Source organism: Pimephales promelas, chromosome 23 (genome assembly GCF_988280905.1).
Source record: "Pimephales promelas chromosome 23, fPimPro1.hap1.1, whole genome shotgun sequence".
NCBI classification, from domain to species: domain Eukaryota; kingdom Metazoa; phylum Chordata; class Actinopteri; order Cypriniformes; family Leuciscidae; genus Pimephales; species Pimephales promelas.
The window spans coordinates 10,287,838-10,305,845 of record NC_142791.1 but is presented as its reverse complement, the minus strand read 5'-3'; the positions used below and the strand labels follow the sequence as shown (position 1 = coordinate 10,305,845).

At 40.3% G+C, this 18,008-nt stretch overlaps 1 protein-coding gene across 2 annotated transcripts in view; it reads left to right on the top strand.

Annotated features, from left to right (window-relative positions):
• Window positions 1-18,008, top strand: part of ppp3ccb (protein phosphatase 3, catalytic subunit, gamma isozyme, b) — a 33,844-nt gene that overhangs the window by 5,536 nt on the left and 10,300 nt on the right. For both annotated transcript variants that reach the window (XM_039676120.2, XM_039676119.2), the window contains exons 2-10: window positions 4,701-4,898; window positions 5,981-6,105; window positions 11,491-11,602; window positions 14,921-15,066; window positions 15,943-16,082; window positions 16,231-16,308; window positions 16,421-16,515; window positions 16,725-16,850; window positions 17,208-17,285. In XM_039676120.2, the coding sequence (XP_039532054.2) occupies window positions 4,701-4,898; window positions 5,981-6,105; window positions 11,491-11,602; window positions 14,921-15,066; window positions 15,943-16,082; window positions 16,231-16,308; window positions 16,421-16,515; window positions 16,725-16,850; window positions 17,208-17,285 (1,098 nt within the window). The remainder of the gene's footprint in view (window positions 1-4,700; window positions 4,899-5,980; window positions 6,106-11,490; window positions 11,603-14,920; window positions 15,067-15,942; window positions 16,083-16,230; window positions 16,309-16,420; window positions 16,516-16,724; window positions 16,851-17,207; window positions 17,286-18,008) is intronic.

The window sequence follows — 18,008 nt, the reverse complement described above, 5'->3', positions numbered from 1 at the left end:
GCTCATGTGTTTCGTCCAAAAAAAAAATAGTTTGGAAGGTAAAATAACTGAAGCTTGTCTTTAAAAGGACTACAATCTTTGTGAGAATGAACTCAGGCATGATTGAAGTGCTGAGTGGGAGTTGAGGTTCTCACCAAGGCCGTGTCTTGATGAGTCCTCCCACAGCTAAAGCACGGAGCGTGGGGAATCAAGGATTGCTGCGGCACTTTTCTACTCCGCACTCATCAGCCGAGCCTTGCTTGGAACAATACCACGGAGGCGGAGGAAAGCTGAGGTTAAGTGCCTTTAAAAGCTTTGATTAGTTGCTAGACGTTTCCACGCAACTCTTTTCTCACTTTCCCCTGCTGAGAACGGCAGACAGTGCAGTAGGCCTAGTTGTTGTGCTGTGTATTTAAACATGGACCAGCAGTCAGTTGAAAGCTTGTAAGGTTGGCATGAAAGAGCAATTCAAGTTGGGTCGCTTTTTTTGTTGGTGGTTGTGGGGAGACATCAAAACTAGGGATGCACAATCCTTTTTCACGGTTTATTTATTTTTTTGTTACAAGGAAATGGGAATTTAGATAAACCCCGCCCAATCTGTACACTGCTGTTTTCACTGTCCAATAAAAACGGCCCGATGACTTCCTTGTTCTATGAAGTCCCTCCTTCAGAAACACGTAACGAGTTCTGATTGTGCCAGCGAACTGCTGTGTTGTGATTCGACAGCAGCTTATCGCACGTTGCCAGGAAATGTCGCGCCTCTTACCATAAATTGCAGATTCATGCGCAGCTGAAGTGCTTCTTCTCCGTGGGAGCGCAACAAGACCACGCCCCGTAACTAGGAATTTGTGTATTCCTAGTTACGTCATTAAAAAACTAAGGAAGTAGAAGGATGTAGTCCAAACCAGACGTTCGCTGTATGCTTTCAAAGGGGACTTCTGTTAAATAAAATATTTCGCTAGGCATTGAACTTTGAGCTTTATAATTTTACAGGTATTATTTATGCTCTAACAGTAACATTACACACTAACTAAAGTTTGAAAAATGGAATCGTGAAGAACGGGACCTTTAATATCCAATATAGGATGTGTATATAGTTTGTTCCTGCTGCTTTTTTACTTTTGCAATTTTATATATATACTTCTGCGTGTCCTGTCTCTGGCCAGTGTTAACGTCATGGTTATAAACTTAGCAATAATTTCCCAAAATGTTATTTGTGTGGAAATTTTACAAAGCAAAGCAATCTGTGTACAAGTCCAGAAAAGAGATCAGCCATACAAAAAAAAAAAAAAAAAATGCCATCAATCAGACCTTTTTGTTTTTGTATTGAGCACATGATTGGCAACTGGTCACTTTTTGACTGCTGATTGACTGGTGCATCTCTCATCAACATTCAACAACATGAAATCAAATCACCATCTAATGCTTGTTGTCTGGAATTGAGTTATGCAGCTGATGCTATAAAGTTTTGGACCCCTGTCAGGCTGCTGGTAAATTTGATGTTTTGACCTTTTGGCTTATTTACAGATAGAAACTAGAGCTGTCAGGGTCAACGTCACCCTGCTTGTGTAATTATTCTGTCCTCATGCATGATTAACGGACCTCGGGCCCGTCTCACACAACGGCGTCTCTCTAGGTTCGCTTGTACCTCCTAAGATAGCTCTCGTCATCCTTGCCCAGAACAAGTCCATGTGATTTCTTACCTAAAACATTCTCTAATATTCAGCCAAAAAACGGTTGGTGTGATAAAACCACAGATAAGGCTTACACAGGAAGTAACATCTTTTCTAGCTTCCTTATTAATGTACATGCGGTCTGGTAGAAATTATTCTTAAATGGATAGTCCATCCATAAATAAAAATTCTATCATCCTTTAATCACCAACCTACTTGGTTCTGCATAAAAAAGAAGTTATTTTCAGTAATGTTTCAAATCTTTTTGTCTAAACAATAAGCCAGTGAGGTCCAAAACAACCACGTTAGACCCCACACTGACTTCCCTTATATGAGCGAAAAGATTTTTCACAATGTTATGTTCTACAGAAAAAAAGTTATTCATACAACTTTGGAACGATATGAGGGTGAGTAAATGATGACCGTATATTAATTTTTGGTTGAACTATTCCTTTAAGATTACAGAATCCAAATCAATTTGGTTTCAAATGCATGTTTGAATGCACTTTTTTATGATTTGACTGCTTTGAAATGACCAAGTTCAAAAGCACTGTTTTTGAAAACTGACCTCCTTTTAAGTGGGACTTCATTGGGTTAGGTTTTGAGATCATATTCACAGTATGTTGGTACTTTGATAGTAAAATCCCCCTCCCGCCCTGAGGGCTTAATTTTCACATGCAAATGCACAACACTGAGAGGTTACACATTTTCGCCGCCACTGCTGCAGAAGAGTGAACTCAAACCTCGATCCAGATAATAGGCCTGTTACGGCTTTAGTTAATATAGGCAAATGAGCAGGTGTCCTTCCTTTATTCTGTCAAGCATGAAAGATTCACCTTGTTTCTCTTCCTCATACTGGCATGCAACAAGACCAACATCTCGACTATTTTTCTCTGAGCAGCCCCTGAAAAAATGTTGATTTTAAAACCCAAATTGATCCTAATTCTGCTTTTGGAGTCCCTGGAAGGTTCCTGTCATCTGAGCTTGAAGCTTTATTGTGGTCTATAATGCCTGTGGTCCCAGCGCTGAAAGCCGTGGCCGTCGGCCAGACCCACATTCTTTTGAAAAGTGAGTCGTGCCAACCTGGCCTGTGACCCTAGCGGAGAGGATTCCGTATCGATGCCAACAGCTGGCCTTCCACCCCACCCTAACTTCAGGACGTAACGTCCCCACTCCTCTTAAACTGGTTTGAATGTTGTGGAATTCCTGCAACTGAAAATAGCTCAAGGCTCGGGGGTTGCAGAGCAATTCCAGCAGGCATTTGTTTGCATGCCACTCACCCATGCGCACTGTGTCTGAATGTAAAATCCCAGCCCCCAGGTTGTCAAGGGTTTGTTTAAGCTGTCTTCTCCACAACGGCAAGGGCTTCATGTCGTCTTAACAAGGCCTGTGTGCGTTGGTTGGGGGAAGGGATGGGACCAGCTGTAGCCATATGTGTTCTGATAACCCACATAGCTTTGTGGGAGTCCCAAATTCAGACCAATAACTGTAACCGTTATTACCGTGCATACATGTCACTTTTAGTTTCTGAAAGGCAGATTGGCATTGCGCTTTTCATACAACCTCATTGCAAACTGTATGTCTTCAGTTATCGTCATGAATTGAGTAATAGATTGTCGTCTTGCAACCATGTCGTCAAGTTTCACACATCAGTTTAGTTTGTAATCAGGGAAAGAATTGAAGCAATGCTAATTAGTGTTGCATCACGTGCAAGTATTGTTTTTGCATTCGTTTTTTTTTTCTTCTCCTCCCAAACCAGTTAAATGCAAATCATGCCATGCAGCAGTGTCATTGGTCAACTTATTCACAGTCACCGATCAAGACAATTTATTTCAGAGTATCAGAAAAATCACATTGATCCGATCGTGACAAACAGTAATGCTCACTTTCTTAATATGTTACCAACACTATATTGAGATTAAGGTTATTGCTATATAGGGGTGCACCAAAATTTAGACTGCAGAGAATTATCAGATGAAAATGGCAGCTTCAGTTTTTTGCCAAAGAATTTAGAAAATATATGCTGCCCCACCCATCAGTGTTCAGCACTCAGGTTTCACTCTCGCTCAGTATTTTTTGTAACTTTGTGAGTGGCTCCGCTTCCAAATATGCACAACTTAAGAAGATGGAGTGGCCTCTATTTAATAAACCACCTATGAGAAACTAATATTTTAGCTACTGGCTTCAGAACACCCTTGCATCATGACATTTAGGGTTTGGTGTTCAAAATCCATAATGCTTAGGATTAAACATTAGCATGTAACCCATACTGCACGCTTTATGCTGTGACAATGAACGATACCTCAAATCGTGTGGCTTATTGTATGTTTTTTGGCTGGTGGACAATGAAACAGAAGAAAATAAATCATGTTGACTTTTTCAGAACACCTTAGCTACTCAGAACAGCAACCATAGCAATGCCATGGCAACCACCCAGAACACCCTAGCAACATTGTGGCGAGTTTTCACAGGCAATAGTGATGTGCAAAACTGCATATTTTTTTTACACTTGGTCTTAAAATCTTGAACAATTAGGCTGGGTCAGGCCTAAACCAACATTTCAAAGTCTAGTTTGAACAATATAGATAGAAGCTTTGAGTTACTTTTGATTGAAGCCTGAAAGTGGATCAGAAAATCTTGGGCTGAGATATTTATATTTTTAGTAACACCTTTCTGTTTATGGTTCAGTGCTTTTATCTCACACCATCTGGCTTTGAATTTGTGAAGGAGCTGCACTTCCTTAACTTGGAGAAACCCCCGGTCTCGGATGCTATTAGAGAGTCTGACTTCACCACATGGTTATCGACTCTGCATGCTGCTTTAAATTTAGACATTTGTTGCAACGTTCTAACGGGTAGCACCAAATCAATATGGGGTCTTGGTCTGTGCTCCGGCACAAAGCTGTAATCCATTTTGTACAGTCAAAAAGACACATAATGTCGTCTTGTAGTTGCTCAGTATTTTTCTAATGTATAATGCTCGCCAACAGGGTCTCCCTGTGACTAATAAGAGTAAAGAATTGAGTCTTTCTTTCTCTTCCCCCCCCAGCGGTGCCGTACCCTCCTACGACGCGGCTCACTATGAAAGAGCTGTATGAGGACGGTAAGCCCAAGGTGGAGCTTTTGAAGAGCCACCTGGTGAAAGAGGGCCGCCTGGAGGAGGACTTGGCCCTGCGCATCATCAACGACGGCGCCAACATCCTCCGCCACGAGAAGTGCATGCTGGAAGTGGAGGCCCCCATCACAGGTAGGCTATTGCGCACTCAGTCGTGTGATGCTTGTTCTGATGACTCACTGTGCGGTGACACTACAAACCTGTCGTGATTCACAACCAGAATCTACATCCAGGATGTGGTTCTCACAGGTTCTTCCATGCACCTAGTGCCGTACGATCACAGACAAACACGATGCCCACTGTTAACGGTGCTCACCCAAATGCCTCCTTCCTTAGATGCGAAATTAGATCAGAGTTAGGTTGTTGGTTCCCAGTAATATGGTTCCTATCATAAAGAACGTTATGAAACATTACCCTCAAGGTTCTATGGTGACTTGATAGGGCATCTCTGATGTCATCCTTAATCTTTAAGGTTTAGTCTTGACCTCAACATAATCCTCAAGCCAGCGAGAAGAGCGTGATTATTTTCATATGGAGCTAGTCTTCCACAGCAACCTAATGTGGCTGCTCTATAAAGGTCAGAGAAACAGTTGCATCCTAGACTCTCTCGCACACACACCCCCACACTTTAATTCCCCGGCGGAGGCCACAGGAAACCCCCAACACTCGCCATAGACTCGAGCGAACACACAAACAGGTGTGTGGATATAAATGGGCACGTCTATCCACATCTATCCCCCTTTAACTCCCCCCTTTGCACACTCATGTTTTTCATAACTCGCACTGTGGGCTGATAATTGGCCTACAAGAGAAAAGCAAAAAAAATGGTGGTGTGCATAATGGAGACGGTGTCTCTGCTTGCTGTTTTCTACCTTTTCTTTTTTTTCTTTTCTTTTTTACCTTGTGGAGGTTTAAGAGGAAATGATGATGGTTTGGCCCACGTCCTGTTTAGGGTGACCACTAATATGTTTCACTTTTCTGTTTTGTGCGGGTCTATTATTTTTACATTTCCGTCTAGTGGTTTTAAGATCAGTTATTCAAATCTTAGCATTTCTGCTACCCAAATTTTTTTTTTACTTGCATGTACACAATGTGATATTTGATATGTAAGGTTTTCCAATGTTTTTGGTATGACAACATACTTCCAATGATGTCACTCTGTTTTTGTTTCATTTTCAAGAGTTTGTCTTACTATGCTTTGTCTCCATCTTCAGTGTGTGGAGATGTCCATGGGCAGTTCTTCGACCTGATGAAGCTTTTTGAGGTGGGGGGTTCCCCGCAAAACACGCGCTATCTATTTTTGGGAGACTATGTGGATCGAGGCTATTTCAGTATTGAGGTGAGTGTTAATCTGTAATGGTCGCACGTTATGTAAAATTGGGTTAAGTGGTCAACAACTTTTATAATCTGCCTAAATAAGCATGTTTAAAGGAATGCTACAGATTCAATCCATGTTAAACTCAATGCTGTCGAATACCATAGAAAATTATTTAAACTTGCTTCTCTGTTTGCAAAAAAGTCTATTTGCCAAGGCATTATGCATGAAGAAAAGTACAAATATTATTGAAATTACAGTAACTAGAATTTACATTTATACCTGCTAACATGAGACTGGTGTGATCTTTCACTTCCCCCGTAGCATGTAATTCTGGTAAATATGGTAATTTTCACTTTGGAACAAATATAACACAGGGGTTATTTGGGAAAACTATATGTGCAGAAGTTACATACACTCACCGGCCACTTTATTAGGTACACCTGTCCAACTGCTCGTTAACACTTAATTTCTAAGCAGCCAATCACATGGCGGCAACTCAGTGCATTTAGGCATGTAGACATGGTCAAGACAATCTCCTGCAGTTCAAACCGAGCATCAGTATGGGGAAGAAAGGTGATTTGAGTGACTTTGAACGTGGCATGATTGTTGGTGCCAGAAGGGCTGGTCTGAGTATTTCAGAAACTGCTAATCTACTGGGATTTTCACGCACAACCATCTCTAGGGTTTACAGAGAATGGTCTGAAAAAGAAAAAAAACATCCAGTGAGCGGCAGTTCTGTGGGCGGAAATGCCTTGTTGATGCCAGAGGTCAGAGGAGAATGGCCAGACTGGTTCGAGCTGATAGAAGGGCAACAGTGACTCGAATAACCACCCGTTACAACCAAGGTGGGCAGAAGAGCATCTCTGAACGCACAGTACGTCGAACTTTGAGGCAGATGGGCTACAGCAGCAGAAGACCACACCGGGTGCCACTCCTTTCAGCTAAGAACAGGAAACTGAGGCTACAATTTGCACAAGCTCATCGAAATTGGACAATAGAAGATTGGAAAAACGTTGCCTGGTCTGATGAGTCTCAATTTCTGCTGCGACATTCAGATGGTAGGGTCAGAATTTGGCGTCTACAACATGAAAGCATGGATCCATCCTGCCTTGTATCAACGGTTCAGGCTGGTGGTGGTGGTGTCATGGTGTGGGGAATATTTTCTTGGCACTCTTTGGGCCCCTTGGTACCAATTGAGCATCGTTGCAACGCCACAGCCTACCTGAGTATTGTTGCTGACCATGTCCATCCCTTTATGACCACAATGTACCCAACTTCTGAGGGCTACTTTCAGCAGGATAATGCGCCATGTCATAAAGCTGGAATCATCTCAGACTGGTTTCTTGAACATGACAATGAGTTCGCTGTACTCAAATGGCCTCCACAGTCACCAGATCTCAATCCAATAGAGCATCTTTGGGATGTGGTGGAACGGGAAATTCGCATCATGGATGTGCAGCCGACAAATCTGCGGCAACTGTGTGATGCCATCATGTCAATATGGACCAAACTCCCTGAGGAATGCTTCCAGCACCTTGTTGAATCTATGCCACGAAGAATTGAGGCAGTTCTGAAGGCAAAAGGGGGTCCAACCCGTTACTAGCATGGGGTACCTAATAAAGTGGCCGGTGAGTGTACGTAGACGTTCTTCTCCTGGTACTAACAAAAAACAAAAGAAAAAAAATCAACAAACACATAAATGTGTAGCTTCAGTTTATGATTTTTAAACTGTCCAGAATTTTTTTTTTTTTTTTTTTTTTTTTTTAACTGGTGGAGAAATCCTTATTTTCTCTGGCAATCAATAGCATGCCATAATGATACACTGAAAGTTTGACAACCAAATATATTTAGTCTAAATGCCAAAACAAATCGAATTTGAGTTTATGATGTTCAACTCGATGTAATGCATTTGACCATGTCAACATGCTTAAGTAGCAATATATAACGTTTGTTTGGTTGAAACATTGAGAGGCAGAACATAAAAAATATTTTAAAAAAACCTTTATTATCACCTGAAAACATCTATCAGTTACCCAAATTTAAATAACCTGACCTTATTTTTGGGTTTAGTTTGAATTAAGGCTTTGAACACATCTTGCACATAAACGTTTGAGATGTTCACTTTTAATGGAACTTGGCCTTCAGAAGATGCCATGTGGCTGTGCTTTTCAAACAGCCTCTGTTGTACCAGGATGCATGATGATGCAATCAGCATGTCTCCTCGGCCTGTAGCGCTGTATCATCATTGTGAAGCAACCACAATGATTAAGCAGATGGCATTAAAGGATTATTGATCCTGCCATCCTGTAGGCCACAAAGCGTTTCTCAACATCGAGGTTACGTGTAAACTGGTTTGAGAAAAATTCTGGTCCAGTTTATCAGCTGCAGTCTTTAATATCGTTAGCCTTGATGATCCAATGCGAGTCCTCAAAGCTTCCACCTCTGCATCTCGCTTTGGTTGCAAAGTTCAGGGACGGGAGAAATGTCATGGTTAAAAGAGGTGGCGTAAGAGAGCAGACACACCGCTGCTCAATACCATCAAACACAGTTGAGGGTTCAGGGCTGTGGGCCACCTGAGACGCATAGAGAGCATGTGTGTTTCACAATAAAGGCCACGCTAAGTTCCTACTCCCTCCCTGGACATCACAAACCACAAAGGACTGAACTTCAGTCATCGGCCACACCACCTGTTAATGCCCTCTGACTGAGACGCTGCAGTCATCAAACGTTTCGTAGGTTAGGCCACCAGACTTCGCCCCACCCCGACATCCAGATCTGTGCGGAGTACGCTTTGTTTTCAGTAGTTCTTTCACTATAGGACTGGCCTTTTTAAAGCTACACTGTGTGATTTTTACCCCCATCTAGTGGTCAAAAGGTAAATGACCATCCAGTGAATATTAGTTTCTGTTCCTCTCAATTCCGATTTCATTTTAACTCCTACGGTGGCCAATGTAGTCCAAGATTAACCTGGCTTCCAGTTCGACCTCGTCCATGAGTGTTAACTCAAACGTAAACGCAAAAGGCGAAGCTTGAATTATCAGGTATGTCCCTCTTTGGCTAATGTACATTCAAGATGGAGAGGCAACATGGCGACCGACATTAGAACCCCTTACCCATATGTGTTTTCAATGGCATATTATACACTCACGAGAATAATTTATTACTTGAAGGAAGTAAATGTACATAAATTAGCACATAAATTGAAAGAACGAAGTGTTTTTAGCTAAGAATAATCTAAAAGAGTTACACAGTGTAGCTTTAAAGATAACTATAACCTAAACGCAGTGTATCTTTCCTGAGAGGATAGAGAAAACATCCTGTCCACTGTTATACAGCGGTGTTCTGTGATTAGTGTAACCAGGTGTGAACCCAAAAGCCTTGCAGGTGTTTAATGGGATAGCATACCTATGACAAGACAGGCCAATGTTTTTCAGTGCTTGCTAGTTGAGAGATGATATCAGAAGAGAATGTGAAAAGATTGAAATCATAGTCTTGCTTAATGTAGCAAAATGTTTTTTTGTCTGCTCAGATGTGTTTGTGGTTCATTGTGTTTTGAGTGAGATTCGGTTTTGGTAATACTTGTCTGTAAGCGGTAGTCTTAAGTTGAGGATACTAGCATACTTCTTACTGTGTACATACAGTAACTAAAAATGGTTCACTTGTTCATCAAGACCCTTTTTTGTTTTAATACATTTTTTAAAAATGGAATTTATTCCTGTGATGCAAAGCTTAGTTTTCAGCATCATTACTTTTGTTTAGTCAACAATGTTTAGCACATTACAGAAAAAAAAAAATTGTCCAGTTAAAATCTTGAAAATAGATTTAAAATAAAATTAATTCATGGGAAAAATAGCATTCTATTCTTTTTGTGTGTGTGTGTAAAAATGTCTTAACTCATTTGATTGGAGTACTTGGTTAAGAACATTTTATTTTATTTCTTTGATGGAACTGTTGGTAATGGAAGGACAAGTCAACCCCATTGCATTATACGATAGTCTTCTTTACAGAGTATATTCCGTGCATAAAGGAAATTTGCATACTGTCAATATTAGTGGTCTGTTATGATAATAGAAGGATTTTCATTTGTGTGATCTATTCCTTTAATAAAATATCAGGAGTAATGGAGGTATAATCCTCTTAAACACTAAACCTGCATATTAGCATTTGAGCTAAATCAAAATACTAATGATTAGAGATACCGATACCTGATTATTCAAAATGATATCTGCTGATTTTTAAAAAATTTTTAAGGTTTAATTTTTATATATATATATATATATATATATATATATATATATATATATATAGTTATATAGTTAAACAATACAGGGATCCCACTACATATTCAACTACTGTTTATTTTAATAAGCTCCTCCCTAGTGTTTTTATAGCTAACTAACAAACTGTGAGTATTGGGTAACTTTTCTGAGGTACATGCAACGTAAAGTGACATTGTTCACAAGCTGTAAAGTGACGAGCTGTTTTATTGACGTCGTTCAGTGGTTGAAAAACGGAGCGATTACACAAAGCATGATACTTTTCGGTAAGTTGTACTTTACCTCTAACAAAGCTTTGATATTCATGCATGTTTTTTCATGCTGTAACATGCATTTAGAGAAAGACATGGCTAACGCTGCTGCTTGAACTGAGATGCAGCGATCTGTCACGTCACATTTATGACCATTTATTCAAAATGCCATTTATTGTTTCATAGTGTATTCATAGGTTCAAATAGACCCTACTTTAACATTATATTATCTCTTTAGGCACCAAGGTTTTTTTTTTTTTTTTTTTTTAAATGCTGGATTTTGACATCAAAATTTCAAAAGCTTGTGGCTTGAAAGGGCTTAAAGATAGAGATCTACTGTAAATTAGAAAAATGTTGGGGATGACAAAGTTTATGTGGGGTGTAGATATACTCATCTCTCTTGAATTTCATAATATTCAGGAAATGGTAGATATTGAACTGATGTTTGAACTTATTTGCATGTTTTAATTTACTTTTATATTCTCATTCCAAATGATTAGAAAAGAGGAAACCAACAATAACGGGAGAAAGTTCTAAATTATTACTATACTCTATAGTAGTAAAACGCATGTGAACAGTTGCGTAATAGGAAATAGTAGATAATGCCATCCCCATTCCCATTGTGCAAACTTAAGCGTGCGTGGCATAAATACGACGTCTTGTTGCAATGTTGCGACGTTGGCGCTTAAAGGGTTAACAGTAAAAAGTCATTAACTTCACACACTTTATGAGTTGCAGAGTGACATGGTTTCCCACCCCCTTTTGATTGACAGGATATAATCTGCTCAGATCAGCTGTTTTTAATCATATATACATGAAAGTTTTGCTAGTGTATGTGGTTCATTTTGGTGATGTGCATGTTCTGTTTGCATCTGCAGTGTGTGCTCTATCTGTGGACCCTGAAGATCAACCACCCAACCACCCTCTTCCTCCTTAGGGGCAACCACGAGTGTCGGCATCTCACGGAGTACTTCACCTTTAAACAAGAATGTAAGCTCAGCTCTTTAGAAACACTGTGTGTGTGTGTGTGTGTGTGTGTATGTGTGTGCGTTATAAAGAGAGCGAAATGAGATTTTACCACATCCTATCATTCAACTCTGTCATGGCAATTTTTTCCATGGCATCCCGAGAGAGCTCATGTCGTCTTGAGAGTATTGGATGACGGGCCACAGGCACAGAGCTCAATCACAATCCCGTGGTGCTCGTCAGGGCTCTTCCCTCCCCACTTAGATTTACATCAGCCATCATTTCTGTCATGACAAACTCTGACAGCTAACTGAAACCCTTCCACCAGCAGCTGATGATCATAAGCAGACCCACACAGAATCTGTGCAAAATTGTAACACCTGTCATTTATGCAATTTTATAAAGTCCTTGCCCTGTATGCGTTCATTAAATACTTTGGCTAATATAAATATGCTTCCAGCTGCCACCGTGCAGTTTTCTCAGCCCTCTTTTTTTTACATTGTTAAAAATTCTAGGCCTATAGACCTTATGTAGCCCCGCCCCTTTTCAGCGTTGCGCTCGTTGTCTTTTGACTTCCGGTCTGTATTTTCACAGCGAACTTGCATAGGTATGAATGAACTGCTCGTAAAAAAATTCCCAGTCAACATCTGCTTTACAATGCTTATGAGAAACATTACAATGCTCATGATAACTTTTGTTAACTCTACAATAAGTAAATCCACTTCACCAGCTAATTACTCCTCGACAGCGATGCCATAGAAATATACAGAGCGACCGTAAAAAGGGAAGTTCAAAGACAATATTCTAAAGATGACGGCGCCCACGTTTCTCTGGTGCATGAGGTCTATATCTAGAGCAGAAAGCAAATCATTTCATTTTGCCTTCGACCTTGTATGCTTTTGCTTTCTTTCATTACTCGCGACGGGTTCAGAGAAATGTCCCCTCAGAAGGTGATTAGGGGAATGGGGTATTTTGACTCATGTCAAACTGGGATATTACAATCTGGCTAGTTATTCTACTGGCTATGATGTACAATACCAGTATGAAATGTTTTACCTGTTCTACCATTGTTAATGAAACTTACTTACCAGTAATAACAACAGATCCAATATCAATATCCTAAGTTAACAAATATAATACCCGGCCTTAAAGGGCACCTATTATGGAAAATTCACTTTTACATGGTGTTTGAACATAAATGTGTGTTGGCAGTGTGTGAGCAAAACCACCCTAGAATGATAAAAATCCATCCAGTAGTTTTTTTACAATCTCAATAAATCATATGCACTGCCTCAGAACGAGCTGTTCTGAGATCCAGCTCTTTGTGACGTAGAACGGGAGACAGGGGGTTGATTGACAGTGTGGCTGTGGCCTAGACCCCGCCCTCGGTGATCTGTACACACCATCCTTCATTGTTTCAACGACGACAGCCGGTAATGTCTCTTGGAAACGTAAATTTATGTTCTGTCGTGGACTCGTGGGTTAATCCTGTTGTTGTGGCTTAAAAGTTAATCCTCAAGTGTGGATTGTCATCTACTGTTTGCGATCCACCGTCACCCCAGTAACAGTAAGTGTATTTTATGATTTTTGAGCAAATAGTCTTTTCAGTCAATGTCAGCCAATTCAACAACAAATGCGTCTAAAGTTATTGCCGTCATAGGATGTCTGTGTAAATAATTTAAAACCTTGTTTGTATAGTGTGTAACCACACGTTTATAAATATATATATTTTTAAAGATATTGTATTAAAAACTGCATATATGTTGGTGTTCTGTAAGTTAGCCATCTTCTCACATTTGCCACAGAAGCACCTATGACAAGTAGCTAAACATGACGCCACAGGTCCCTCGCATAAATGTAATTTCGCTCGTACGTAGCAAACTTTATCACAGTATGTGTATGTAGTTTCAAAAAATTGCGCTAGTGTCTGTGTGTGTGTGTTGGACATCCATCATTTCAAATGGGACGCGATTACAACTCTAAAGTACATAAAAGTATCAAATAACCATACCGAGACGTACTGGTCCATTCTCATTTGTTTATTCTGCCGGAGTCTCTTCATACTATTTATATATTCCAATTCAAACGTACTCTGAATGACATTCAATACGGCGCGTCTCTTCACTCTCTCAGTACCGACTGCCTGCCATAGGTATCAAGTTACGCCCTCATCCAAAGGCAGGGCGGGGATATGCAGCTCATTTGTATTTAAGGTGGAATACCCCCTGAAACAGCTAATTTTTAAGCAGGCCCCAAAATGACATTTTCAAATGGTTATAATAAATTAACTGTGGGGTATTTTGAGCTGAAACTTCACAAATACATTCTGGGGACACCAGAGACCAATATTACATCTTGTAAAAAGGGGCATAATAGGTGCCCTTTAAATAATATATAGTTGTGATTTCTGCTGCTTGTTCTGTACAAATATTTCGCATACATGAGAAGCACTTTCAATCACAGTCGTTCAAGCATTGGCCATGGTAACGAACAGTTATAACTTGACGCGTTCTTCTTCTTTATAGTCTGTTAACTGACTTTTGATGCATTTTGTTAATAGTATTGAGTTTATACTTACTGGTCCTGCACTGCTTATTGATTCAATTGATTTGTAATAAATTGGCTATAATGGCAAAAGGATTATAATGCGAGGTCAGCACATCACATGTACAGTATATGACCTGTTTATCTACAGCATTCAGTATGGGATTTGTTTCAATGGAATGAATCCATTGATTTCAGATGGATCACTTACAGAGACTCCTATTCAGTTACAAAATGTCCGTTTATAACTTATGGAAATGAAGTCATGCTGCACATCCCTAATTTGTGTCTCTGGCTGTTTCTCCATCAAGCTAATCAAAGAGCCTTTGATTATGATGTGCTACTTCACCAATTGCCGGCGCGTTGCAATGTTGTTCTTTGCTCATCACGAGGCAGCCTGTTTCTCATCTGTTAGTGCTGCTGTTTACAATACGCTGCGCGGTTGGCACGTTCTAAAATGTCAGGATTTAGCGGCGGCATGCGGCCCTTGTTCCACGTGTAACCGGTGTCTGGCCTCAGCTTCCTTTAATCAGCCTCCCGCCACGCTGGTTTCTTCAGTTCATCCCAATTAGCACGAGGTTCTGCTGTAACATCGCCTAACAAGGCATGCAACATCCTCCTCCTTCATCTATTCCTCCAGTCTTGGAAAGTTGGCAAGCCCATCTGCCCTCACCCACCCAGCAATACTGCGATATGTCAAACGGACAGCGTGACAGCCTTGGCTTGAAAAGCTCATTCACCCTGCTTGCGCCTGTTCAGATATACATGAGTGTTTTTATTGTGGTTCTCTCATTGCAGGCAAGATTAAGTACTCTGAGCTGGTGTACGATGCCTGCATGGAGGCCTTTGACTGCCTTCCCCTGGCCGCTCTGCTCAACCAGCAGTTCCTTTGCGTTCACGGAGGCCTGTCCCCCGAGGTCACCTGCCTCGACGACATCCGGAAAGTAAGTAAGATGTGAAGCGCCACTTTGTTCATGTGTACCTGTGGTATTCTGTGTCCTGGGTATGACAGTGCCAGATGATGGTGAACATGTTACAAAGGCAGCGCTTTGATCCGTGTGTTGATGATGCTTTTAAAGGGGGGAGTTGTGCCGCTAAATCACAGCACGCTGTCAACATTCTGAAACCCTCTCTGAGAAGGATCCCATTTAAAGCACTGCCACTAAGATAAGAAAGATAAAAAAAAAAAAAAACGTTATGGAATCTTGGTAAACTCGCTTATCTACCTCATCATTTTGAAATGACCACCCTGACTCATACCTATTTATTATTATCAACCTTCACCAGTGTTCATTTTGACAGCAATTTTAGATTTAGTTGGGGGTTTTTTGACAATGTTTTAGTCGTTCACATTTAGTCAGATGCAAAAGAGAGCTCAATTCAATACTCGTGCACTGGCGTTTGAGAGGCGGCATTCTGTGTGAGCTCTTTTTTACGCAGTCACGCTTTTTCAGATTCATCCATTTGTTTGCTCTTCTCTTTCTCCCAAACATTTACATTTTTTGTATGAGACATGCAGCGCATCTACCACGTTTGACATCAGTTCTGACTGGATCTCTTCCCAAAATTGTCCCTACCCAACATTTTCATCATTACTGGATTTGATTTTGTTTTCATCAGGGATAAAATGTCGTTGACAACTAACGACAAATTATTCATCAACGAAATTGCCACTGGCCTGAACAAGAGGATGATTTGCGATTTTTCTTCTTTCATTAATCCCTCACCGTTCATGTAGATGTTATGCGAATTCAAACAGATTGAGTTTGTATTGTTGCAGTGATGGATAAGATGGTCTGATTGTTTGCTTTGGTCTGCAGTTAGACCGGTTTAAAGAGCCGCCAGCTTTCGGGCCGATGTGCGACCTGCTGTGGTCTGACCCTGGTGAGGACTACGGCAGCGAAAAGAGCTCAGAGCACTTTTGTCACAACAGTGTGAGAGGATGTTCCTATTTCTACAGGTACTCCAGCTGACAGTCTACCCACTTGCACATTTGTTCGATAGCTGCCTACTCAGTCCCTATTCACAGTCGCACCTCTCAATGTTAGTCATGGCGTTTTGACTGATGGACTGGAATCGCTAATTACACCTCTCTCTGTTTCTAACAGCTACCCTGCAGTATGTGACTTTTTGATGAATAATAACTTGTTGTCAGTTATAAGAGCACATGAAGCCCAAGATGCAGGGTGAGCACACTCTTAAACTAGGCTATTTGCAGCAAGAACTTCTGTTCAATTTTAACAGCTGTTTTTAAATGAACCCCTGACAATTTTGGTCCCATTTCACTGTCCTCCTTAGGTATCGAATGTACAGAAAAAGTCAGACGACAGGCTTCCCATCATTAATCACAATCTTCTCTGCACCAAACTACTTAGATGTGTATAACAATAAAGGTAAGAACTCTCCAAAAAGCTTTTGAACCTGTGCTGTTTCATATCTAGCCATATGCAATTTCTCAATAAGGCAAGCCAGTTTTAAAATGAAAATGTCTAATTTCTCTTTCAATTTTAAATATTAAGTCTCACAAAATCAGAACATATTTTCTGTTGTTTTTTTTTTTTTGTTTTTTTTTTTTTGTTTGTTTGTCCTTTCACCCCATAAGCTGCTGTGTTGAAATATGAGAACAACGTTATGAACATCCGGCAGTTCAATTGCTCCCCTCACCCGTACTGGCTGCCCAACTTCATGGATGTGTTCACGTGGTCACTGCCCTTTGTCGGGGAGAAAGGTAAAGAGCAAATGGGAACAGCTTAGCCTTTTTTTTTTTTTTTTTACATTGATTTTGGCTCCTATTAGAAGTGCATTTGCAGAATTATTGGATGTGGTTTTAAAATGAGTTTAGCGATTTATCAGTCCTGATGGTTTACTTTATTGATCCTCAAGGAAGTATTCAGACAAAACATCTGCTAAGAGATGGATTAAGCAAATTCATATCTGTAGAAAATGACCATAGTCCTTATGTTGAACACTATGAAGTATGACATGTATGTAGTATTAGAGCAATAAATAGTAGTAGACCAATTTTTGTTTCGGAGAGCATATGTTGGTGGTCCATGTAATGTCTTCTCTCTCTATGTGCCTTCAGTAACAGAGATGCTGGTCAATGTGTTAAACATCTGCTCAGATGATGAGCTTATGTCAGAGGGAGATGACACATGTGAAGGTAAGAACATGTAAAGCTGTTTTACTGCACTGTAGCTTTTTTTTTTTTTTTTATTTTTTTACTTCAAATAAATTTAGTTAGACTTAAAATTGATACCACTTCTTTTTAGAGGTGAGGGATCAAAGATTGCTAAAGATTTTTTTTAATAGTGGTTCAGATTTTTCCTTGCCCCTCCAAAAAAATGCTTAAACGGTTGTTTAATATATTAGATACCTGGGAAATTTAACAGTTCTTGAATCCAATTTTGATACAACAGCTGAAACTACTCCTAACTAATATAGTTTAAAGGAACACTCAGACTTTTTGGGACTTTAGCCTATTCACCTTACCCCCCAGAGTTAGATAAGTCCATACATACCTTTTTCATCTCCGTGCGTGCTATAAGTCTGTTTGACGCACCCACCGCTAGCCTAGCTTAGCACAAAGACTCGATGTGAATGGTTGCAGCTTTCATACTGATCCAAATGAGTGGCAAAATAACGCAAACGTTTTCCTATTTACATGTTGTGATTTGTATAGTCACATAATGTACAAATAACAAAGTCAAATGAGACACAGACATCTTTTAACCGTATAAAACCTGGGAACTATTCTCTGAAGGCGAAGCACTGCTACTTTGACGGCGTAATAACCGCATCACCGGAGACAAGCCGTGGTGAGGAGCGGAGAGTTCGCTCGGTGTTTGGGTAATAGAGTCAGCAATTTATAAATAGTAAAAGCGTA